General features: G+C 39.3%; 1 protein-coding gene across 1 annotated transcript in view; it reads right to left on the bottom strand.

Moving 5' to 3' along the window:
* Positions 1 to 9,496: 9,496 nt before the first annotated feature.
* Positions 9,497 to 26,635, bottom strand: part of KATNIP (katanin interacting protein) — a 62,914-nt gene continuing 45,775 nt past the window's right edge. Inside the window, exons 18-26 of the mRNA XM_054843369.1 lie at positions 26,412 to 26,577; positions 21,993 to 22,150; positions 21,604 to 21,668; positions 20,301 to 20,411; positions 18,311 to 18,450; positions 15,670 to 15,771; positions 14,862 to 15,022; positions 12,413 to 12,501; positions 9,497 to 11,031 (exon numbers count right to left, since the gene is read on the bottom strand). Of these exons, the coding sequence (XP_054699344.1) occupies positions 10,976 to 11,031; positions 12,413 to 12,501; positions 14,862 to 15,022; positions 15,670 to 15,771; positions 18,311 to 18,450; positions 20,301 to 20,411; positions 21,604 to 21,668; positions 21,993 to 22,150; positions 26,412 to 26,577 (1,048 nt within the window). The 3' untranslated portion in view covers positions 9,497 to 10,975. The remainder of the gene's footprint in view (positions 11,032 to 12,412; positions 12,502 to 14,861; positions 15,023 to 15,669; positions 15,772 to 18,310; positions 18,451 to 20,300; positions 20,412 to 21,603; positions 21,669 to 21,992; positions 22,151 to 26,411; positions 26,578 to 26,635) is intronic.

Genomic DNA, 26,635 nt, shown 5'->3' with positions numbered 1-26,635 from the left:
CAGCATCTGGGTAGTTTCTATTTTCTAGAGTATATCATTCATTAAATGACATTACTTGTTAGAAAATTGTGCCTGTTCTTTTTTCTTATTTATTTTTATCTAAAACTGCTTTGCATATCAAATCAATCAATAATCATAACTTGAGCACACACTGGGATGCGACCTGCGCATGCAACAAACCACCCTCCCCTCCCTGCCCACCTGCATCCTGGGTTACGTGGGAAGAAAACCAGAGCAGAGAGTCACAGAAAACCACAGTCAGCAGCTGCAGGGCACCCAAGCAGGTTTCCATTGCAGATAACTGGGTGCCAGAGCATAAGAGTGTGCAATATGCCCTAAATCATCACCACTCCCTTTCAGAGAGTCATTGACGCTTCCCTGGTCTCACTGTGACAAATACATCAAACCCCAGAACATGTCTGTCCCGCACACTGCTGCTGCTCCCTGCCAGGTCACCGAGGATGGCAAGAGGAGCAATAGGTAACCTTTGAGTTCAGCCTATCTTTCCCTGCACTGGGTTATAATCCACTTCTTAAGGTTATTCCAAAAACAACAGGGAGGAAGAGAGGAAAAAAAAAATTAAAAAGAATAAAAGCAGATCATTCCTTGTGCACCACAGCTCCAGACATCTTCAGAGGATGGGAGGGAAGGTACACTCCAAGGACAAACTCTGTACCTGCTGGGCTCTTCTGCATAAGGATTCTGGGGATGTTCTGACATTTGTATGAGATCCTACTTGTCTTTCAGCATGACATATCTATACTGTTCTCTACTGGGCTTACAAATACATTTTTTTAAAGCTCCTTGTTATTAGCAATTTATTTTACTTACAGGCCGATGTGCAGACACGGGCCCAGCACTTTGCCCGTGTAGCCCCTCTGTACCACCCTACAGCCAAGATCTACAGCCACACCTGGCAAACTACCAGGTAGCTGTGGCAGTACAGAGGGTTGTGCACAGCGCGTGCCCTTGGGGCAGGCACAGCACCGAAGCAAGGGACTGGGAAAAGGATGCCTCCCCTGACGGCCAACTCCCTTCGCAGGTGGGCACGGAGGTGAGTGTAGGATGGATGGAGCCGCTGGAGATGCAGCGTCCCCTCAGACCAAATCACGCACCTCGGTGAGCACCACGGAGGATTACGACAAATCATCTGGAAGGCTCCGTGCACCGTGGAGAGGATGTTTGTGTCTCACACAAGCATGTCCTCCTGCAAGCTTTTATTTTCTGCTTTCATGGCTCTTTTTTGTAGTAAAAAGTGTCCCTTTGGTTCAGATAGGTAGGAATAGGCTGGCCCTCCTCTCACAGAACTCAATGTAGGCACTGCTCCAGACTTGCTTTTCTACAACAGCCCAGACCCCCAACTCTCCCAGAGGTCTCTTTTCAGAGCTTTCCATAATTTCCAGTGGACACAACAGAACTGAGGAAAATGTAATGTGGGCATTAGCAATATCAGACTTCATATGTTGTATTGCCTGCCCTCTCTGCCTGCAAAATCTTAATACAGTCGATCCTGTAAGAGCAGGCTCTGCGGCTTCTCATGTTCGCAGGGCCAGACAATATGCTCAGCTTATATTTCAGCCTTGTTCTCCATATGAATACTAGTAACAAGGTCCTGCACAGATCTATGAATTATGTTTATCAGCTTTGCATCATCAAGGCTGGTTCTGTCAGATATTGTCAGTTCTGGGTCCCTCTCAGGTTTCAGTGTCCTCTTCCTCTGTTGCAGTATGAATCATTACTGCCCATTTTAGAGATGTGCATGAGGTCTTTTACCCTGATATTCATGGCTTTTAGCTATTCCAGTGGAGCTGGAATAAGCCTTCTCTGCGAAATGTTATCACCTTCACTTGTATAGGGACAGAGAAGGCAACCAGACACAGTGAAAAATTAGCCTATAAATCCATGTTGCATTTCATCTAATCTCCGTTAAACTATAAAACTAACTCCATTTTTTTAATTTGAACACGTACTTTCAAATCTGAAGACTCAATACCAGACCAAATTATTTTTTTCTTTCCTTTCTTAACTATATGCATTACATTTGCTATTCTCCAGTCATACCCAGATCCAAAGATTCATTAACATTACACTTATTCAAGTAACATGCACTGTTATGTATTCATCCCTGCGTGTAACCCGAGGACCTCAGAGCCACGGCACAGGTTGTCTTTCCCCATGTCATCTCTAGGAGCAGATGTCTAGTCAGAACTGTGAGGACATGAATACTTTTTACAGCCTCAGGCGATCTGTAGCTTGTACTGATTGATTGCATTAAATAAGCAACCTATTAATATTCACCATGCTGTGGCTCAGTAGGCTTCAGGTGGCAGAACAGATTCTACAGCAGCTAAGTTATGTTAAACAGAGGGTCCTGATCCATACTGGTCATAGAATCACAGAATAATTTAGGCTGGAAAGAGTCTCTGGAGGTCAACTGGTCCAACCACTCTGATTAGACAATATTCTAATAAAAGAAACCAAATAATAAAATCTATGCTGCAAAAATGAAACCATTGCAATACAACAAACATCTGACAACAACCAAAAAAAAAAAAGAAAGAAAAAAGAGAACAGTCATAGAAACAGCCTGCACTGGAATTACTTGCAGGTCAGATCCACCACAGGAAAATCTGAAGACTTTTCTTCTCCCAGAAGCACTGTGCAGGGAGATCATCTACAGGCTAATCAGCTTGTAGAAACTTAATTTACATCTGCATCAGCGGGTAAAGAAGATAAATGGCAAAGTTTCTGTGGCACTGTTTTGGAGGGCCCTTTACTATGGTTAGATCTACTTGCATTGCCAATTCATTTTTCAGCCTTCTCATTAATACCTCTAATGCATAATTGCAGTCAAAATCAGTCACTGAATCAGACATTTTATGACCTCATGCTTACCCCTTCGTACTGTTAATAATAATATCCCTGCATAATGTGAATGCTTGCTGCAAAACCCTTCGTACTGTTAATAATAATATCCCTGCATAATGTGAATGCTTGCTGCAAAACAAGTCCACCAGCCCTTCTGGTTTATGACTTAAAATATAGCAGAACTAGTTTGAGGCAACTGTCAACATCTTTATATTAATTATCAGCATCATCTGTACTGAAATCTGAGTCACAAGTGTTTGGGCAGTACCACTAATTACCATTAACCCCTTCTCCATTCTTCCAACATGAACACCTGCTTCTCATGGTATGTTCTCTATACATTTACATACCTAGTTCCTCTTGCACATTCCAATTCAACTTTAGTAATGTTCACATTAAATCTACAATCCTTGTTTCCCAAGGCGAAACTGCCTCTGGAGACCCTTTTCCATTTCCTATATCCATACGCTTCTATAGGTGGTTACTTCTTCACTATGAGCTGTTGCCCTCCCCTATGGACCTCTCCTCCCCTAGGAGTTTGACAGGCAAACAAGTGTCCAACAAGTCATTCCCCGACCCTTATTCTCAAACCACAAGCAGACGACCCAGGTGCAGATCTCCCTAGGGCCTCAATGCTACTCCCCCAGGGAAAAGAGTGACACTGGGGGGTCCCAAAGGGCTTCAGACAGAATACACAAGGACAGAACATGCACTGATCTACCCAAGCACTGTACTGAGAAATGCACATCTTAGCTTCCTGCAGATTTATTGTGAAGAGCAGATTTTCTCAATGCCCCAAAGATGGTGATTAAAATATGTATCAATGTCTTGCTGGGTCAGTGGGTTTTGATCAGATCGCCTGTTTTGTGTTAATATTCAGATATGTTACCATCCCAGAGAGACGAATAATAGGAGCTATTTCATTTCTCTGACAATATTAAACATAATGAAAAGTCTTACTATCATCCCACATCCTTCTCCATGAATTCTGGCCACAGACAGATCTCCTGTAATGGAAATGTCAGTTTGATTCATCTGTTCACCAACTAATCCTTACCAAACAATTTCCAGTATATAGCAAGCCACCCAAAAACATTCCTTTGGAAACAAGCCAGAACCAACACTGATTGTAGATTAGTTTTTATCACTGTTTAGGCTTATACTGTTTCAGGTAGCTTTGCTACTTACTCTATTTTTAGCAGTACCTCCAGTGGACCAGGAAAGAGGCAGATCACAAGACTTCTGCTAATCTGCAAATCTGAAATTATAGTTGGGAGACAGAGTTTATTATTATAAAGCTAGATGATGACAGCAGAAATGACCTTTCTGCAATGCCAGAAGTCTGATCTAGGCCTCTAATCAGTGGGGGAAAGTATAGATTATTATGTGTCAAACAAAAAACTTTTTGCCTATTAGGACAGTCAAGTATTAAAACAGATGGCCCAGAGAGGTTGTGCAGCCTCCATCCCTAGCAGTTTTCCAGGCCAAACTGGATGAAGCCCTGCATAACTTTGTCTGACTTTTTCAAGGTTTTAAAAAAAAGAAAAAAAAAAAAGGTGTGTAATTGCAGAAAGCAGCCAGGAAAACCTTTGATGAATGGGAGCACAGAGCCATGAATAACAGGCAGGAACAGCACCATCATTGTTTTACACTTGCTAAGCCACACTTGGGAGCAAGTGGGGCTGACAGCCGTCAGTGGCTCAGCTCAGCTCGCTGTGCTGGCTGACTCATTTTCCTCCCGACCACTCTGTACACTCAGTAAAGCTCCTGTGCCGGTGCTGCCTCAGTCCTCGCCCATTTTGATGAAAGATGAAAGCTCGCTCTTGCTCAAGATGAAAGTTCTTCCCCCAGCACGTTACAGACAGAAACGTCTATTCTGGCAGCCACCTTATGCTGCCATCAGGCAGAAGAGAAATCTTTGTGGAAAAGATAATAGGGCTCAACTGCTCCCAGTTCATTATCTTTACCACAGGGACCATCTCTTCTCCCACATACAATACCCTTGGGTGAAGAGTCATTCCCCTGAGACACCTTCACAGCCATAGCTGTTTCCTCTGTCTTACCCTACCCTTATGCCTACCACACTTGCTTTCCATCCGAGCCTTTGACCAACATCTGTTTCAGCTCCAGCTGTACTGACTTGGCAATCAGTTCAGTCCATAACACTCAGCTGGGCTCACACTCTCAGGAGGCAGCAGCTGAATGCCAGGCTTCTCCTGGTCCTTACAAGGGCTCTGAGATGCAGTGTCCAGATCTAAAACTTCTTTTTAGCACTGCACCCACCCCCTCCCTCCAGGGCCAGAAAACGTTCAGGTAGCAACTGGCTTCTTTGCTGAGAAGATGGAGACGTGGCTATTTCTAAGTGCCTTTAGGGTTCTCTGACGTTCACCTCCACATGCTTAGCCCAGCACAATGAACTTTCAAAAACCACTGCGAAGCTCCGTTTCCAGTCAGATCCAGATAAGCTAAGGAACACAAGCAACTGAGCTCTGAAACAACAGATGACATCTGTCTGATATATCTTCTTAGGTTTACAGTTCCCCAGAATGCCCATCCTCTTGGGGAAACCGCATAAAATCTGTGCCTGCTGACATTTTTGGAAGTCCCATGAGCAATACAGCAGAGACATACACTAAGAATTTGTGAGTCAGCTTGATTTTAGTCACACCAAAGAGACCTTGAGCGAGTTGAAAGCTAAAGGCAAGATTTCACTGTGGTCTCACTGTATAATTGGGTCCTTGCAGAAATAAACAGCATACCTGGGGAAGGCTGCTAACAGATCATGAGGTGGTGGTTTTCTTCTCCTAATTAGAGCCAAAGCAGTGAGCTATGGGCAGAGGACTGTGCAGTATTGGAAGCAATAGTCCAGATTGAGAAACTCCCACCCTGCTGATCATCGGGACACTCAGTCCTGTCCTTCAGCTGGAAGCTAAGAAAGGGAACACTAGAGAGCCATCAGACAGAAGGTCTGTAGCCTTGTTTTCCCCTTTTCCAGTAATTTCTAGGTCAGTAAGAAAGAAGTCGCAAATTGCAAATGTTTCCTTTTATGCCTAGCTCTCAACACAGCAGCACTTCACAGGGTCCTGAGCTAGGGTGACTGGAGCTGATGCTATTAGACAAGGGTGGAAAATTGATCTATTCCCAGCAAGATTTAGAGGCCAGTCGGACAGGAAATTACTCCAGCTGGGCACTCTGTCCACATCTCTCAGCTCTTCCTGCAGCTAGGAGATTCACTCTATAATTGCTTTCTTAGTCCACATTTTATCCTCAGCTGACAGAATTCCATTAGGGTGATACAAGCTGCGTGATAAAGGGATGTTTGTGTCTCACATGGGCTGTAAGTCATTTCTCAGCAAACAAGCAAATAGTCACAGAAATGGGCAAAGAGACCACTGAGCCAGAAAGCCTCCTTCTTGTGCTCTGAGTACGAGGACCTCAGCACTCAAACGGAAGCAAACACTCTCCCAGTATGTTATACTCCTCCCTGCTTCCCTTTCTGCTCTTTAGAGGAGACATCAGTGCACATCTCCAAAATGAACATTTCTCTCTGCAGCATTTTTGAACAGACAATAATCTAGCAGGGAGACGCACAGTGCCAACACCCCTAGAAATGAGGGCCCCATGCAAACAGGGGGTCAGTGACACCACAGATAGCCAGTGGCCTACATATAGGAAACTACATGAAATGCAACTAATGTTGTAATACATCCGAGCACGTATATCTGAAGAGCAAAACAGGTTGGATGCACCTGCAAGACAATGTTCTGAACAGGACCTTCGGGACTGGTTTGGAAAACAAAAGGAGCGACCTTCTAAGCATAATGATGCAGCTAAAAAATAGACATGATGAAGGTGCATCAAGTGCTGTAGCGTACATAGTTACAGTATCTACAGTACTGGTGAAGCCATTACTAGGCGGTGTGTTCTGGAGTTTGCTTTTTTTGAAGAGTATTGGAAGCGATTTGGCTACTTCAGTGACTTCCCAGAAGAGCAGCTCCTGTTAGAGCTCAGCCTCCTGGATCAGCAGCCCCAGAACATGGAGGCCAGCCTAGGGCACCCCTACACAATGTGTCAGCTTACACCAGTGCTGGTTTGGACACTAATCACTTGCTATATTCCCCAAGCCCGCAGAGCAGTGCACCCACCAGTGAGGACTGCTGAAGCAGATAGCAGGAGGGAACGGGAAATGCTTCTGTCTTACAGAGTAAAAGCCAATGACTCGATCAAAAGGAAAGCACACTTCATCCCCTGCATGAGCCAGAATTCAGATGTCAATACAGCACTTCATGTTTGCTCTTACCTGACACTTAGGCTGAGAAGCAAGCTTTTCCTGGTAACGCAACAGGGTTTAAAGACTCAACATTCGACCTCCCTCACCCACTGCTCTCCTCCTCATATCATCACTGGCAGCGAGTCCTGTCTCTGGTGTTCCAGTGTGTTGCCCGGTGTACCAGATCTCTGCCCAATCTCACAGCACCCAGTCACTCACTGGCACTGTCAGGCTCTTGTAGATGTTACCAGCCTGGCATACATCCCTGAAAGGAAAGGACTGAACATCACTACTGGGAATGACCAACACACCGGGAACATGGTAAAAGGCCAGCAGGACCAGGAAATCTTACAGAAAACAGCATCGCCTAAGCAGAATGCTGTGAGGCAATTTTATGTCCGGGTCCAGCCTAAGCCATGAGAAGGGCTCAGTCTAATTTACCTGCCGTATGTAGCTCCTCATGTAGCTCTTATGGGTTCATCCTCCAAAATGAGGATGAGTCTCCTGACTCAGTAATACACAATCTTCCATATCTTCTATGCTGCCTTTTACACTGTCTGCATCACTGCTTGCTCCCTTGTCCACATACAGGCGCTTCTCACTGCTGTTTAAATTCTACTGGATTAAACCCACAAAGAAGCAGAAATTGAAAAACAGAAGTTGCAGGCCTTCCCAGGCATCCCGCTTTTCAGATTACACTGTGAAGACCGATAAAAATATCTTTTTAAAGATCAAAAAGTAGGCAGCATGACATGTACATCCTCACGGATTACTTCTTTATCCTCTGCCCTTCTCAGTATCATTGTGGGACAAACAAACTCCTTTCTGTTATCATGAGCCAAGCCCTTTAAAGCAAATCACTACAGGTGAAGGTGAGCAACTATATCATATCACAGAGGTTTTTGAGTGGCCCAGAAGTTGGAACGGGGTGAAAGTTTAATAATTTACATCCAAGGCTTCAGCAAGAATTCATATTAATCCTTTCTTTTCCTTTGTTATGCTTCTAACAATGTCGAATGATGTGTTACTGTGCACATTCTTGCTGGATTACTCTTGCTGAAACTGTGCCTGCCATTGACTGAAGTGCTCCGCTGGGATTTTCCTGATTGCATGTTTACTCTTCCTCTTTTCCCTCTTGTAAATGCTAGTCTGACATGAATGTACTTGTGACTAGTTAGTTAAGAAAAGGTGAAAAATTGAATAAAACTTTTTCCCCCCCTGATTCATTGTGGAAATGAGTCAAGTATCTATGCTTGAGTAGACAGGGCTGACTAGGACACTTAATTATCTTTGGTTATATAAACGGTCATTAGATCTCAGCTCCAATTAGGAGGGCAAACACTGACAACTCCTACCCCACAGAGATTAATGAAGTATTTTCTAAATATTATGCTACTTTCTATATATGATTGACTAGAATCAAGGACTGCATTAGGCCTTGGCGGCGTATGTCACCAGAGCAGACAGCATGCTGGCAAACCCTTCTTTCAGACAGAGATACTGCAGGGGAGGTTGTTCCACAACTTAACAATTTTTTTGAAATACTTTAAAGACTTTCATGGTCTTTCCACAGTATGGCAACTGTGGGGAATCTCTTGACTGGGTAAAAGGAGTTGCTGAGAGAGGCTGGCAGAAAGTACAAGCCAATATTCTCTGTGCCAGACCAGCTGTGCTGCGTACAGCTTTCCAGAGGCAAAAGGTGTGACAATTGGCTGCAGTTACCGCCTTACTGGTGATGAAGAGTTGGTGGCAGAGAAACAGACGATAGAGAGCATTGTGACCCATTTGAGCTTGACTGAGTATTTTGCAATAATTTACAAAACCTGGAGTTACCTCAAAGGATTAGGGTTGAAAAATTCCTAGTCCATTGCAGAGGACTTGAGATGCTCCAGACAGATACAGAGAAGACAGATGAGCATAGAAAGTCCTCTCCCTGTCACATCTTTTCTGATCAATAAGAAGGATGCTATTCTGTGCCAGGAAACACAACGCATTTCATTTCTCTTCACATTCAATGCAATTTTCTCAGAAGAACGGACAATGCGACAGGCCTCATCTCATCGAGAGATTGCCTATATGACAAATCTGTGATTGTGCCTTAAGTCTTAGGCACCTTGCTATAGCCTCTCCTCTTCCAAACGCATAGATTTGTATCTGTTCTTAGCCCTAACAATAACCCTTCCTTCTGCTCCTCTTTTCCTTTTCAGTTACATGTAATCATTTACTGATTTAAAGCAAAAATTAAAACTTGGTTCTTGGTAGAGCTACAGTAGTAAACACACGATAGGAGACAGTTCTCAAAACAATAGAAGGGTTCTTTTGTCAGTGTAGTTTGGAAAAAGCCTTTAAACAAAGTACCAATATACTCACATACACTATTTTACATTTAGAAGTGTTTTGTATTTAATAGAAAATACATTTTTTTGTTCCACCAGTACACAGAAATCTGGGAAATGCATTGCTACTTTAAGTCTTTTCAGTTTAGCCAACAACAGCTAAGTAGTATGCTTTTTATAAGCAAATAAACAAGATACTGCACTCCTGACTTAGTACAAAAAGGGAAGCCGCACATTTTGATTCTGTATCAGGAGCTACAATAGTATATCTCTCTCTCTTGTCTAAAAGCATATACTGACCTCAGAGCGTTCAGTTCTCTCTGGAAACAATGAGCGAGTTCTAAATGAGAAAGGCAGAATCTTCTATGGAAGAGATTTACAAGTTGTCACCACTGACAAGCTGTCACCACTGACAATTTTTCAGTGAAAAATACATTTGCATAGCTACAAATCCTGCAGCATAATTATTTGGTAAGAGTTTTTGTTTCAACGACTACATATGCAGGTTATTTTGTGTTTAAAAATGCAGTTCACTCCTTATCTTCTGTTAGTTAAAATGCATTTACCATTTCTCAAAAGTGATGATATGTTGCTGGCAAGGTTGGTTGGTGCAGCACAGAGGTATGGCCTCCTTGTTCAAATAACCACATTCAGGCAAAATAGGAGAAGAGAGCACTGCTCTGTAGCAGGAGGACTCTGGAGAACGTGTAGAACGCCTGTCAATGGCACTTCAGGCAAAACACCTACTTTGCTTTTGTCATGGTAGTGAAATAATGAAAGAAATAATTATTTCACTGCAAAAGATGAATGAAGTGTCAGTTGAAATTTATTTATGAAACTTTGATAAACCCACTTCCTGATCTCTGTTCTCTAAAAGCATTCATCACACTCCTTCATGCCCACCTGGAACCTCTCCAGATGTCAGAAACAGTGTCAGGCCCTAGAGAGGGTCATGGCATCAAAACATACGGTGGCAGCCCAGAAACAGAGAGGTGAAGAATATTTCCTCCAATAAGTGCGTTTCCCAAAGAACTATTTACAGGCATCAGAAATAAAGCAGACACTTCCCTCTAATGAGGAGCTTTGTGATCATCCAGCTAGGATTTAGGAATTACAGCTTGAGAAATAGTCTGAAAGCCTCTTGTTATGACCATCCTGCTTCACCCAAGTTCTTGGTACTTGGCAGGAATTGCTGTCAGTTAGCAGTATGGTTCTCACTCCTTTATGTTCCTTCCTCCCTGGATTTTCAATTAAGGGGGGGGGGTGTGAGGAAATCAGACAGATAATAACAATTAAACCCCAGAAAACTGAATTAATGTTTTAAATTTCATTACTGAAGAAAACTTCCTGTAGTGAATAGAACTTCCTCTCATAAGACAGGAGGTGGTTTAGCAGCAGCAGACACGGAAAATCTTCCATTTGGATGATACATATCTTGAAGAGCTAGATTGCAGGTATTTGGGGCTGGATGTATTCAGGACTTTCCAATCACAATCCCTTGTTATCTTTTCCTCCTCTGCAGTCCTTTTTCACATATGCAGGTTTTTGGACGCAAAGCTGTTAAGGAAAATTGAGTGCTGTTTTAAGACTGTGTATCTGTATTAACTGTGAAGCCCCAGACTAAAATGAGGAGGAAACACGCCCATTTCTCTTTCCATCCCAGAATGAAAGCTAAGGTAGTCTTCTCAGTAATGTTTCTTACATTGATAGCGAGTGATGCCAATTTTTTCACAGTCCCATGGAATCACTTTCCTGTGGAACCTGGTCTGAATTCAATGTTGACACTGTTCTGAGTAGGAGGTTGGACCCTCCCTCAGGAGGGGACCCCTGAAGTCTCCTCCAGCCCAAATCATGTTATGAATCTAGGTTATGAACCACTATGGCTGATATCAATAAGTACTACAGAGGAGACATGGGGCAGATGGCAATAGGCAATCCTCAACTGATGACTTCACAGGTATTCTGTGTCCTTAATGCTTAGACGACAAATGTGATGGCCATGGTAATGACAGCGATTCTTTACTGGACATAGGGTACGTCTGCGCTGGAACCCAGGATGTCATTACAATAGGCACAGAGACGTTCGAAATACTTTTGAAGCAGCTAGTGCTAATATACTAACAACTTGGAAGCTGTATTTGTACAAGCAGTGGCATTTCAAATCCTTCTGCTACAGGACTAACAGCCATCAAATATTTTCTGTAACATTTTCTAGAGAAGCTAATTGGAGAAAGTGTCATGCTCAGGAGAGAAAACTAATCATGAATATACCAGCTTGGCTGAGAATTTGTAATGTATTTAGGAAGCTATTCCGAGTAATTTACAATGAATGACTGGGACTCTTCAGACTGTAAATACAATCTACTCTTTCTCCTTGGGAAAAAAAGAGGTTGTCTTTTTAATTATCACTTTGTAAGAGAAAAGACCAACCAGAAAGACAGTGGGAGGAATAAAGTCAACATGTTTTCCCCCTTGTTACACTTATCGTGATTTTGGATTTGCTTGAGGACCAACAAGCAGCTAATTCTGAGACACATACGCATCATCTCTAAAGCTGCTTAAAAGGCCAGTGGGGATGCAACAAGCCTATTATTCCAAAAGCTCTCTGTGAACCTGTACAATTAACACCAGTTTTCAGTTTATCTTAAGTCAGTTTATTTCCTGAGGACTTCTGTGTATGTGTCGGTATAAGCTATGACTACATGCCACATGCGTCTTTGGTTTTTATCATCCACTTTCAGATTTAGATATAGAATAAAAACATCACCAGAGTATGACATTCCTGATTTGCCTTCCTATGGTAGAAAAAGTAGAGCTAAATATATTTAAGAGGTGTAAGTCTCCCCAGTTTTCCCAGTTTAACTCTATAACAATGTTCATTACCCATAACATCTCTCTACAAAGTGAGCAGAAGAAAACCGTAGAAGACAGAACTAACCTGGATCAGCCACAACCTGCTTCTTTTTGCTGTTTGTGACGATCTCATTTTCATTCATCATTCGCACATCCTGATCTCCCACATGATTGCTGAAAAGATTAAAATCAGTACAATAGTCAAAATAATCAACACTGTGAAAAGTTATGAGAGTCATAGAAAAGGTTACAAGTAAGTTATTTAGGTCCTGGAGGCTAAATAAAGCCATGAGCACAGCCATATTATATGAGACTATCTAGGAAGGAAACGCGTTCTTTCCGCATCCACCTGAAGGATTTCTTGCCAGTTTTAATTAGTGGCATTCATTCAGGCATGCATTCAAATATAAATATTGTATTCACTCTACAATTTTCTTGCCTGCCTACACAGCTTGAACCACGTTAACCAAAGTGAGATTTTAAATTGGTGCTGTGCAAAGAGGGCATAAAAATCCCCATATGGAACGTAACACACTTCTGTAATGTTGATATAGCATTATCTGAAAATTTTCTGAACTAAACAAAATTCATTTAGTGTGACAAGTTTTCTTTGCAGGCTTTTGCAAAATTTTAACAATTTCTTTTTGGGAAAGAAGTAATAACTTCAAAGTTAAATTAAATTAAACATATTATAGAAAAAATGTGAGCTGAATTGAAAGTTAAAGAAAACATCACTAATAACATCTCCCTTTCACATAGACCAAAAGAAAATATCCATGCCTTTGGAAAAAAAGAAATGTATTTTTCTTTTCTCCACAAATACTGCACAAAACAGGTTTCTATTTTTAGAGAAAAATGTAATGTCTCTCAAACTGTCAGAGTGAAACAGGGGAATCAATACTGAAGTAAATCAGAACTTACTCTATTAATGATAATATTGGACTCAAATTCAGGGTTCATAAAATATTGAACAGTGGCATGTGAAAGAGAATAGGCCAAAATCAGAAGTAACAATACATAAAAGCTCAAGAGCATTTTCTAAATGGAGGGGTATTACACAGCATGTAGTAAGGGATTTGTCTCCTATTAGTGAAGTACCCTATGTTTTACTTGGGTAGTAGGTGAAAAAAAGGAATAGAAGATTGCACAACAGGCTAAGAAGAAAGAGCAAGAAAGCTCCTGCACAGGAAGTCCAGAAAAGAAGAAACTCAGCATGTTCTCGACTGGAAAACAGACCATGCAGTTTGCATGACCCAAAAACTATACCCCTCTTAAAACTAAATCAAAGGATATGTGTCTTACAAATATGTCCAAAGGAAGTTATCGGAAAAAGATCTATGATTATAACTGGCACTACTCTGCTTCCAATACAATAACGTTACTCATAGAAAGATGTTAAGCTGAAGAAACTAAAGGTTCATTTCTCCTCCTCCTTTCTATAACCCACTGAAAATCTTCTCAAAACTCATATTTCCTCAAGACATTTTCATTTCAGTAACTTTTCCACTTGAAAAATTGTTTACCTCCACTTTTACCATGACAACACAGCCACTTGTACAAAAACATGAGCCTAACACAATACATCCAAACAATAATAATTTATTTCAACATCTGACAGCACCAGTGGCCAACAGCCAATGCTTTAGATAAACATAGGAAAATAAACCCTGTAGGCAAATGTGAACTTCTGTTCTTAATCAGGACAGCGTATGCTCCCTTCCACTTATTTCTAAATATTTGAATATTCTTCTGAACAAATCATGTGCCATTTTGAAATGCAAAACTGTCACTTTTTTCCCCAAGTGATGCATGTGCAAGAAATTCTATATGTTAGCTGTGCAATGTATAAGAAAGAGTTTATTTCTATAAGCTTTTGATTTTTCACTTTTCAATCTCATTTAAAATAATTTTTTCTTTCAATCTTTATTTTGCTTGCTAGGGACTGTTTTCTAGACCCTATTCATCCTGACCTTCTAAATATAAGTGCATTTTTCACTGCATTTCATCATATTTTCTGGGAGATTGTCAACTTAGTGGTTTAAAAGTGTTATTCCTCTGAATGCAAGTCATTCCTCATTTCAGAAGTTCATTATTTTAGAATGCTTATAAAATAGCAGAATTCTGGTTCCTTAATTAGTATCCATGCCGAATCAGAGGACTTTCTGTTCTTTACTTTTGATGTTTGGTTCTTTTTCATTAACTTTTTTTCTTCCTCTGTGTAATATCATTGGGATTTATTATTTCTTCTCTAAGGAAGCCTAACTTCTTTCTTTTGTGCTTATTACTATAGGTTTTCATGAAAACATATATAAATATGAATCATGAATCCCAGTAAGTGCTAAAAAATACTTACAAATAAAGCTGGTAATTTGGTCCTAGTATCTAAAAAACTATTGGTTATTTCTCATTAAGTGAAGCTGAGTATACTTTGGAAGGGAATTTTCTATAGCAATATACATATTGCTGACATTAGTCACATAAAAACATTTTTTAAAAACAAGATTCTTTCTTCCAATCAAGATCCACCCACATACCTAATAACAGTTCTCTTCTCCTGATGGCAGATCTTCTCATCATCTGTAAAGAGAATGGTATGATACGGGACCACCGGATCACAGGTTGGTAGGATGCCTGATACAACATGGTTCACCATATCCAGAATCCCATTGTATACCAGCAAGTCATCCACCAGAAGCTAAAGACAAAGAAACAAACAAACAAAACATTTAGAAATCAGGCATTGCTTTCAGCAGTTGTATCTGTTAATTAACTAGAAATCGTTTTGCCCTAGTTGTTTCACAAGTCTGGTCATTAGTTTAGCTTTTGTTCTTTCAAACTTTCATTTCTCTCTATTCGCTGCTGGGTTTTGATTTTTTTCAAGTTTTTGTCTTCTCAGTGATGTTTCTAATGCAGCTTTCAAGTAGGTAATTAAAAATGTATTTTATGTTTTACATAATTGCTATTCTATTAACTGGAGTGAATCACTCTTAAATCTACGAATTAATGAATCTCACCTCACTTCAGCTGTCTAAAACTTGGATTTGTAGTTTGAACTAGTCTTCCAGGCCTGCTCTATAGGCAGTGGAAAAAGGAAAGTATTATCCTATCTTAAGACAATTATCTAAGAAAAAAAAAAATAAAGTGTTCTTTCCCCGGACAAGAAAGGGAGGACAGATGACTGGCATACATTAGTCATTTTAATACTAAATGCAGAGTTAAATGAGATTAATCCCACCCTTTGAGATTATATGGAATCACACTTCAGTAAACTGTGAAAATAAGTACAGAAATCAAGCAAGCTGACTCACCAGAACATACAAAATGCATACAAGAATTACTTACACCAAATTCTTTCACACCTCTCTGAGGTGTTTTGGCGTAATTCCATAACTTGATCATTGACACAGTAGTAGGTACATCGAAAATGACATATATCCTATTCACCTGTGAAAGAGAATTAATTTATATTTAACAGCACAAATTCCCCAAAGAAATGAAATTCTCATGCATGTTCCATCAAAAGAGGTCTGTATTAAAGAGAGATAACTAGAGGACAGATAACTGATGCTAAGGATTTAAGTTCAGATATCATCACTGTTGATAATTCACAGATGCTGTCACTGCCCCAGAGCTGCCCTCTCAAATGTACGTGTAACTCATCAGATGATGACATCTACATCTGAACTGGTCATCCCGGACCGCTAGGCAATTGGAGGAGGGGTAGTGAGACACTTTTAATGAGTATTTCATCAACTAAATACAGACATGTGCTTCAGGATAAGACAAGCTGGTGTCCATTCCATTTGAATGGAATTCCGTACGAATGGAATCCACCTTTCTATTTGCAAGACTAAAATTTCTCCTATATCCCCTGGCTTTGAAAGCTCTTGCAGAAATTTTGCAATTTTTCTGTGAGGTACACTAATAGGAATGTAGAGACAATTCTCCAGATGCTTGCTAAACACATTGCTTGAGATATTGTTCATTTTACTTTCAATGACATTAATGTCAAGATGTTAAGACCAAAGCTTAGGCTGTAGGGAACCAATCGTGCCTGTTACAGTTAATTCTATGCTATTCCTTTTACGAGCTACTATATCAACTTTGGGCAACATATCTTAAGCTTCATCTCTAGCATCCTCTGAAGTTTTAATCCTCTGATGCAGTGGAGAAGATATTGTTAGCTGCACTAAATCATTATGCTTTTTTTTTTTTTTTTTTAAACTGAAGAAAGGAAGGTAGACGTGATCAATAGAAATGTCTATAATCTGTGATTTTCCAGAAGACAATTTGGGCAGAGTCTCCAATAGCAATTGTTAGTCTTACAGCAAATGATAAATTTGATGGAAAATACATTCAAACAAATTAAATGACAATCAGTAACAGGGGAACAGAGAATTCAAGTTGTACTTATATTAGTAATAAATTTGCAAAAGACAGAACCACTTTTAGAATTAGAAAGGAAAAGATATTTAGAAAAGAAAAGAAAGGCTATAATGTAAAGTTTCCTTAAAGCTTTCAAACCTTCCAATATAGCAAAGAGTTAATTCAGCTTTCTAGGCAACCGGCCCATTTCAAAGCAGCCTAGCAATGAGGATGTAAGTATAAACAAGCTTTGGTTCAGCATCCCAGCTACGGGGGATGATCATGAATAGGGTGATTGCTTAATCCATTTGCACTTCCTGGCTGTACAACCATACCATGGAAGATGGAAAAGTACTATGTGGATCTTGAAAAGGTATAATTTGCTACAGTTTAAGGACAGAAGGCACCATTAAATTGCTTACTCTTCTCTCCTGCATATCACACTTTATCAATTTACCCTTTTACTACTGATATTTTGTGTTCTTCTGCAGTACTTTGTTGTCAGACATAACACCACAAGTGTATGCATCTGTGCTAGAACTCCAGGTACTGCTATTTTCCTTTTGCCAAAATGAAACAGCCCCTGCAAGCACATCTTTTATAAGGACATGGGCAAACTCAGGCGGCTGTCAAACCAATCATTCATGTTGTTATAATGGATATCTGAGCAATCCATCGAATTAATTACCAGGATTCAAGATGTAGGATCTACAGTAGGAGCCTCAAGCATTATACAGACCTTCCATTTTCTTAAGAAATGCAAGTGGTCAGTATTCCCAAGAATACTTAAAACCTTTATCTTAATTATACCCACCACATTAAAACATATAATGATATATGAAGTATTTTCAAAATTTACTTAATTCTTTGCTTTTAATATTCTAATTAATAACTGTAACATATGGAGTAAGGATTTTTCCAACACAGTAAGCTACAACATATCACATGTCATGTTTACATTTTGTTACTTTTAAAATCCATCCTCTTCTAAGAAATAAATACATCTTAATGATGTCCATAACAGGCATGTCCTCTCCCAAAAGTCAGAACTCATCTAAGTTTATTTACTTTTCCTGTTTAGATACTTGATACCCCACATTTTAAACGCGGGGCTTGTAAAAGAGCTGAATGACTTGGGGCCTTAGGACATGAAATACTAAGTCTGCCATCTCTAATTTATGAATTTGAATTCAACACAGATAATGAGATTAAAAAAATTCTCACTGCTGGAACAACATTCATTGCTTTTTGTAAAAATAAATTCAAGATCCCAGTCCGCTCCCATTTGAAAGGTGTTTATTGCACAAAACATGCATATTAAACTCCTTTGTCAGTATCTTTATCGTAGTAATAGAAAAAACCTCTGTGCTAGCCTTGGAAATTCTTCTGCTGTTGCACCATGGAGACAGAAGATTACAAACCTGGGAAATCTATACTGCTGCTATCTGTGCAGTGAAGAGAAAATTAAATAAAAAGAACTTTTTCTAAAAGGCGGTGATTTAGCATCATTTACTAATATCAAATTTACCTAAAAAATTACGTATTCTTCCCCTTTCCTTTATGCTTCTATCTACATCTATGCATATCACTTAAATGGAATAAAAAGGGAAAAATGTACCAAGCCAGGAAGAACTGGTGCAAGCCACATATGTCTGCCATCGGTTGTGTCATTTACTCTGTCAATTAATTTATCTGGAGTTCGGATGTCTCCAGATACATCTTCTAAAATGTTGACGCTATCTGGAAAAGCAGCAATATCTGAAAAAAATCTTTAAGCATAAATAACCGAAAAGTACATTTCAGAAAAAACATATTTAAAAGTTCATGCTTGCTCTTCCAGATTCCATGAGCAAGTATACGCCACTACAGTAGTAAAACTTAAAAACACTTCAAGTACTTCACAGGTAGCTGAGGAACTTGGGGGCACATTTTTAAAAGCAAGACAACCCTTACAGATTCTGGCATTCAAAATTATTTTTTAAAGTGGAATAACTAACTAGCTGCATTTAATTTATTTTCAAATATGTAGTTATGACTTCATTGATAAAGTTCCCTTATCAGGAATAGGCACTTCCCAGCTTTTTTTGTGACAAAGCCCCATTTTCTTTGCATGAACTTGTGAAAACTCCTCATATGAAAAATATCTCAAGAAAAGTATCCTTGAAGGAGGTAGCCATTGGTCAAACTATGTTTTGCTTGAGTTCCTCAAGGTTTGTGATAAAAATCAGTAACTGTCTAGTAAAACCCTCTCAGTTCTTTGAGAGGGAAAGATTAAACTTTCTATTGAACAAGCTTCCTAGGTAATCAGATTTTTTCCATAAGAGGACATTATTGTTAAAAACATATGTAGCTTTAAAGACATGCAAAGAAATGTGGATGGATGGCAATGTCTTCAGAATTACAAATTAGCAATCCAGTTTGAGGGACATTAATTTCCTCTTGTCATGCTTTCTAAAAAACCTGAGTCTGTAAGCATAAAGAATTTAAGGAATAACACAGCAATGTCTCAACTGTTTAAGAAAAGCTTGCTCCAGTCTCAGTACTGAGTACATTTAGCACTGCACTAAGACAAATATGCTCTTTTTGGGATCCTAAATAACCCAAGCAACACTTCTCTACAGGCAGAAACAGGTGATCATTCAAAAAGAGCTGAGGTATCTTTACCTGGCATTGTATTGTACTGTAAAGACATACCATTTAAAAGCTAAGTTAAAGATCCCCTGATCTTAAAAACAATTTGTTACCACTTTTCAAGTTCAAAATGCTTCTTCTCCATTACAGATGTTTCAAGTTCATCATGTATCATACAAAATACAAATAAAAATACAACTCAGGAAAAAGCCTTTATTACCTTTTTCATTGTATCCTCTATTTATTAGGCAATGAGGATCCTTAGAGACATACAATTCATGCAGCATCTATGCTTGTGATCCTTTCTAGTTGGCTAAGAAACTGCTTCTTCCATGTGACTGAACTACATGAATTATATGTTGGGGTATGAAGCTTTCAGGTCGTAAGAGACTTTAGCTGATACAGAGCACTGAAGTGTTACCTTGATGACTATGAATCTGTCACACATGTCCTTCATTCCCTCTGTTGGTTACTCGGGGAACACTGAATCAAATTCAAAGTCTCAGCCCTTATCTGCACGACTGGATTGGGTGTCTAGAATAGCCTTAAGCTCCAGTAGAAGAGTCATGAAAAATTTCTTTCTTGTGGCACAATGAAAGATTCCATAACAAAGAACTGAGCTCAACCTTTTCTTATGAATTTATAGCTCATCAAACTTTCTGGTCTTTCCGTACCATATAAGAAATAAACGTTGATAGCAAAAAATACCGTATCCTTCTTAAACCTTCCCTTCTCTAACCTTGTCCTGCTTTGTTGGTGCATCCTATTCAGAGAAGAAATGTTCTGAAAGCATATAGAATACATTAAAACATATGGAAACAAGTATCATCATGTAAATATAGAGAAATACAAGCAGAGTAATCACATGGGATAAACTGGCAATTTGGAAGAAGTAGCAAGTGATGTTATATGATAATTTGCCAGGGAGCAAACTGTGTATCTGAAAGCGATAGAGGCGCTTGGTCTGTAAAGGATACTGTTTTCAGTTAGTAAGATCTGGTCTCCATGTTCATTGAACAACTCGAGCCCATTCAAACCAATGTAGTATGGATCACCCCAGCTTGTCAGCAGCTGAAACTGGAAAACAACTAAAAAGCAAAAAGGTATTAAGGAAAATTTTGATACTGATACTTTATCCTAACAGACTATTTAATTTGCAGTTTCAAAAATTATTGTGCAGCCCAAATCTTGATGTGAGACACTCTTATTTGCAGTTTAGGAGAGTGAAAAAAAAATCGCTTTCACTTCTGACTTTACTATGTCTCGAACCTCTCTGAATAAACTGTTTTCTTTTAAGGCAAGAAGTCTGCCTTTTCTGTCACTGAAAATACACACACAAATTAATATCTGCAGGTGGCACAACTAGGCAAAAGTCTATCTACATATGTTTACATATATACATGTAAATACATATATATGTTCATATATGTTCTTCCATCAGATGAAGAACTACTGAATTTTTTTAGTGTATGCCTTACCTTCTTGTACACTGCACCTTATTAACCCCACAGCGCCTATATGGAGCCTTTACTGCCCTCCTATGTTTCCTGAATATATTCCTTTGCCTGGTGTTGAATCATATGGGTGATAAGTGGCAAGCGAATATGCCCCTAATATGAATGGCAGAAAATGTAATGATGGAGTCTGTGCTGCCCATTCTCTCACAGAGCACTCATTTGGATCTCTTTGTTCTACCCAGATACTGATTTTCATGAAACCAGCAGGAACTTAGTATTGCTGAGACCTCATTGTCTCCAAACTTGGTTAGAATAGCTTAACAGATTTAAAAGGCCCATCAAACAGATGGATGGCATGACAGTAAGTATCGTCACAAAAGGCTGTGCTTATCTAGGAAAATTTAAGCTTAAAAAGCCACAAACATTAAGAAAAATGGCAAAAAATATTACACAGTTCTGGTCAACCTAAATAAAGATATAAAATGAGACAAACAGTCAAAAATATGCAAAAATACAAAGACTAGCTTTGATAGGCTGGCTGGATAGTGTGCTAATGGACTTCTAGCTCCAGCTTGGATGGATTATAAAAGGCAGGAGAAAATGCTACCAGAGTATCTGAAAACAGATCACACATTCATATATTATGTTCCATTTATGAATTAAGAATATATACTTAATGGAAGTCTTTCTCATATACTTGATATCTTGTTAATTTCTTAAAGCACCAGAAATTGTTGGATTCAAAAAGGTCAGGACTCATAACCATAGTACGTAACTCTAAAATACTCTATATGACAAGTAAGAAAATGACAGAGAAGGATACAACCACATGGCATTAACGGTGCTTCATAGTCCATACTAGCTTCTTCCATTCTCTTTGAACCAGTTCTGCCAAAAAAACCCAAGACAAAATAGTTTCTTTATGTAACCTTGGCTTATTCAGAAAAGAAAAGAAAAAACCCAAAGAACTAAGCCTCCACAAACACCACCCTCCAACTCCCCCGCCTGCAATTATGGACTAGATTATCCTCTGATCTCAATAAAATCTGGTTAACAGTATATATTTAAAACCCAATGAAACACTTTGCTCTAAGAAGTGCTTCATATTTTCATTCAGTGCCTCATACAATTGGCTTCAACAGAGAATATGAAAGAATACTGAACAGTTAAGAGACATTGTGTAGTTCAGGTAACAAAAACATCCTACTTTACCTCCTTTGTACTTTATTAATCAGCTGGGGCTGCAGATAGTCAAGAAAGAGAATTTCTTGGGCAAAGTCAAAATGGCAGTTGCCTGGTCCCTTGCGGATAAGAAAACCCTCCGGTGGGGAGATGCTGTGACCATCCAGGAACACATGGACTACTTTAGCCTTGTTTAAAATAACGTACATAACATTACATGACATGACATTACATAAAACAAAATAGATCAGAAACAACTGCATTCAACAGTTTCAGTAATTTTGTTATATTTATTTCATTCCTTTATAGTATGACATCCTTTGGCAAAAGAAAGCCTAAACCAGCAAACACCAGTTGCAACCCACAGTATGCAACAATTCAGAGCATCGTAGCTGACATTGATGGGGATGGGAGAGGTGAGGATTTGGGGGGGGGGGGAGAAGAAAAAAAAGGGAAAAAAAAAAGAAAAAAAAAGAAAAAAAAAAAAGAAGTGTTGAAGAGATCCTTCAATTACTGCGCCTCACTAGATCTCAGCAAACTGAAGCTTCCTTTCTTCACCCAAAGGGTTGTCAAACACTGCAACAGGCTGCCCAGGGAAGTGGTGAAGTCACCATCCCTGCAGGTATTTAAAAGATGTGTAGGTGCTTAGGAACATGGTTTAGTGGGACTTGGCAGCGTTAGGTTTATGGTTGGACTTTATGATCTTAAAGGTCTTTTCCAACCTAAATGATTCTATGATTCCTGAGCCTGCAGCAATACGTACACACATCAACAGAATGGAGAGACACGGCTGTCCAGTCAGCATATGTCACAAAGGTGATCTGAGGAGACAGAGTCACCATGCACCTGATTGCACTGCTAGATCAGGCCCGATTGCTCAGCACTAGCTGAAGCTAGCCTTTAAGGAATCACATAACCTGGTGCTCTCGTGGGAGCAGACCCTTTTGGATCCCTGTTGCATTTATAGAGAGCCTGTATTTCACCAGTTCTATTTATCTTCGTGGCAGGTGGCACTTGGACTTTTCCAGGATCATGCAAACTCATCTACCAAGCTGTGCTGTATGGAACCTAAGGGCATATGAATAAAGAAGAGGTACCTGTACCAGGCAGAAAGAATTGAGCCTTGTCCACATGATAGGTGCATGCATGTCTTATACAATCGCTGAAGATTAAGCTAAATAATTCTGTTGAGGCAGTCCTGGCCCCTTCGCCGTCCCTCATTAGCACCCTCGGGTGTTGTATGCATGATCCCAGTCATGTAACAATTCAATCATGCAGTAACAATTATCACCACATCTTGCCCTGAAATACGTTAAGTGTAACTTAACGTTAACTACGAGCAGCATTTATTGCACTGAGTCTTTCACTAACTACTGGTTAAGGAAGGAATAACATCTGTAAAATATAATAAGATGGCCTTGTAACTGGCAATATGATTAAACCTTGCTGATTAATGGACTGATCCAAAATAGATTCATTGAGTTAACAAGACTTAACTTAGTCTAAAGGTAATGTGAGTTAATTTTCTAATCTTTGGATTTCATACTGACTGATGTATATATGATAATTTGAGGTTAACTTAGCTTTTTATGCAAATATTTAATTTTCATTATTAGGATTTCTATTAAAAATATATATGCAATATTTATAGTTAAAATTCCCATTTCAGGTGTCTATCCAAGAACTTAAAAACATTCAGAGTTCTCTGCAAAGCCTGTATATCATCAGTGACCTGATGTTCATAACAGCTTTCATAATTTTTCCATTTGTAAACAACTTTTTATTCAATTACAATTTCAGTAAGTTACAAAAGCAATATCCCAGAAGTAAGTAATTTTCAGGAAGTTTTTTTTTTTAAACAAGCACTTCTTATTTTGAAAATCTTAGGTATTGTACTAGACTAGAAGAGGACCGGAGTTCATTTCCAAACAGCATGAAGATTAATTAGAAGGGAATGTTTGAGTACAAAGTATGGAGAGATAACTAACATCTTTAATACACTTGAAAGCAAAGAAAGGAAATATCCTTTCCCATATCAGAAACTTTTCTGCATGCTACTTCCCAGCTGAATCAGTCTGCCAGGCTAAGGAGAAGTAGTGAAAAATCCACTGAAATACACTTTAGTTTAGGAAACACGTATTGAACGGGAAGACTACAGACTTAGAGATGAAATCTTACCTATTACACCACAGCTGCTTATATTTATGTGCCCTTTACAGCCCTCATTTCTAAGTAATTTTCATCATCTGAGAAGGCACTCAACCGTCACACATAGCATTTTACAAATCACATAACACAGCTTTCACAAGGTAATTTTTCATAGAGCTGGAAATAGCACACAAGCCTTCATTTTGACAGTTCGCTGCCATTACCCTCTCATACCAAAGCTGTGAATAGAATCCACCAGTCTAAGGCTGCCTAGCAAATCATTATATCTCATACCCGGGGACTGTTTCTTAGAAGGAACAGCAATACTTCAAGAGACAGATGTCGTGATGCCCTAGGTTTACAGTCGAAAGCCTCTTTACTGTGGCCCAGCAGATCCCCTGCATCTTCAGTTTTCCAAGTAATTTATTTCATCTTTTTACAGGACTGCAGGTATGAACTCCTCATTTAAATTATACCTACTAACGGTATGGGACATACAGGTGTGCCACCTGCAAGCATACTTTATCAAACTCACCTCTTTTTTCTACCTAGCAAAGTAAACTCTGAAAATATACCTTCCTTCCTTTCTTTGTTTGGCCTCCAAAGACCAAATTGCATGTTAGATTTTAGGGATTTGGCTATCTCTTTCCCTCCTTTAATAATTGAGGCAAACAAACAGGGAATTGATTTGATATGAAAATTCATGTTCAAACTTTTCTCCCCTGCTCTGCCTTGGAGAAGCTTGGGCTTACAACAGTAGTGAAAAACATTCCACATCAGCACTGAAAGACATTTCTTCATATTGCATTTTGTACACAGAATCACAGAAAGATTTAGGTTGGAAGGGACTTCGGCATGTCTCTAGTTGCAGCTCCTGCTCAGAGCAGAGAAGCCTGCAAAGCTAAATCAGGTTGCTCTGGGCCTCGTCAAATTTAGTTTTGAAAGTCTCCCATCGCTACACAGAGGTGTACCACTCTCATAGGGAAGAGTCTTTCCTTTATGCCAAATCGTATCAATTAAGTTACAGATTTTACTAAAAACACCTAGTTGTTATACAGGGTTGTGTTTAGTTGGTAAGCTCAACATGCTGCTGAACCCTCCGATGTGTCAAACGTGTTGGGTTAATGCAATGTATTACAAAATTATGTGTTAAAATCTCTGGATCAATTGTTGCTTAAATGAAATATCTTACGCTCTGGCCCTCTGGGAGTCCCTGACCAGTCTTTGGCACCCAACAACGCCCCGTGCTGATACTAAAAGATGCCAGGGCTCTGTTGTGGAGAGGGAACACCTCCTATTTATGTAGCGTTCATATTAAAGCAATTCCTAGAAGGTAAATTTACACAAAAATGCAATTCTGCAACTTTTGCCACTATCTTGCCCAATCCTATGAAGGATCCATGCCTCCAGCTCCAGTTCTGGATTTTTTTCTAGAACTTTGCTGATCCTTTCTGTCGTGTCTCTCTCTGGTTTAATACATACCAACGTTTTTCTTCTTATCAATTGACTGAGTTTGGACATCAAGAATGCAACAGTTATATGTGAAGGGGAAGATCTGGAAACAAATGGATTCATAAACTTTCTGTGCAGTGAACAGCAACTATTTCTTTATTATCATTACAGGCACATGTACAGCTTCTGAGAAAAACCAGGGAAATGAAGGACAGCTGAACTCAGAGTGCCAGAAAGTCGCAACATGATTGCCAACAGATGTCAATTGCCAGTCAATTCCAAGAATTCAATATGAAAAAAATATAAAAGAAGTAATTTGGAAAAAGAAGAGAGGAGGTATGTTATACAATTTCAGCTAAACTACTTTAGCCAAATGTTGAAATGTGTCAACTTTCCCTAATAAATGTTAGGGTTCTAGAGACTCTAACTCTCTTGCTTCTTGGAAAAGGCAGTATTGATTGACTGGCCTTCTGTAACTTACCTAAACAGAATTTCTGTTCTACCATTTCCCGTGTTCCAGGAAATAAAGAATCATCTGGTAGGCCTAAATACTAGATACTGAGAGGATACCACTTCAGAATCATACATCTTGAAAATAGTATGTGCTATTGTATGTGTCTCTTAGAAAAATCAGCTGTGAAGATTTCTTTAAACTATCTCTGGCTTTTTTTCAATAGTTGCTGTTTGTGGAGGCAGAAATGCATTATACCTGCCACAAAATTCAGACTCAGACAATCTAGAAAGATTTATGGTGTTCCATTAAGGTAGCTATATTCATTCATCACAGTACCAATTTTCCAATGCACTGCTGTCTATTTTTGCTGGCAGTGCTCCTTTTCTTTTACTTACCCCTCTATAGGTATCCTCTGGAGATTTATTATAGTTCCAAAAGCGAAGCCCTGCAATACTTTCAATTTTATCAAAATGGATTGTGAGCAGATGATCTTCTCCAAAAGAGAAGGGAATGAGCCACATATGGTCATCCTCTACTGTGATATTAGTCCCATCTATTAACCTATAAAGAGAAAGATATATTCCATTAGCTGCAAAAAAGGAAAAGCTTGCTTTTCTTA

The sequence above is a fragment of the Grus americana genome, chromosome 15 (genome assembly GCF_028858705.1).
Source record: "Grus americana isolate bGruAme1 chromosome 15, bGruAme1.mat, whole genome shotgun sequence".
Lineage (NCBI taxonomy): Eukaryota > Metazoa > Chordata > Aves > Gruiformes > Gruidae > Grus > Grus americana.
Note: the sequence above shows the minus strand (reverse complement) of the source record. Positions and strands in the feature narration are given on the sequence as shown.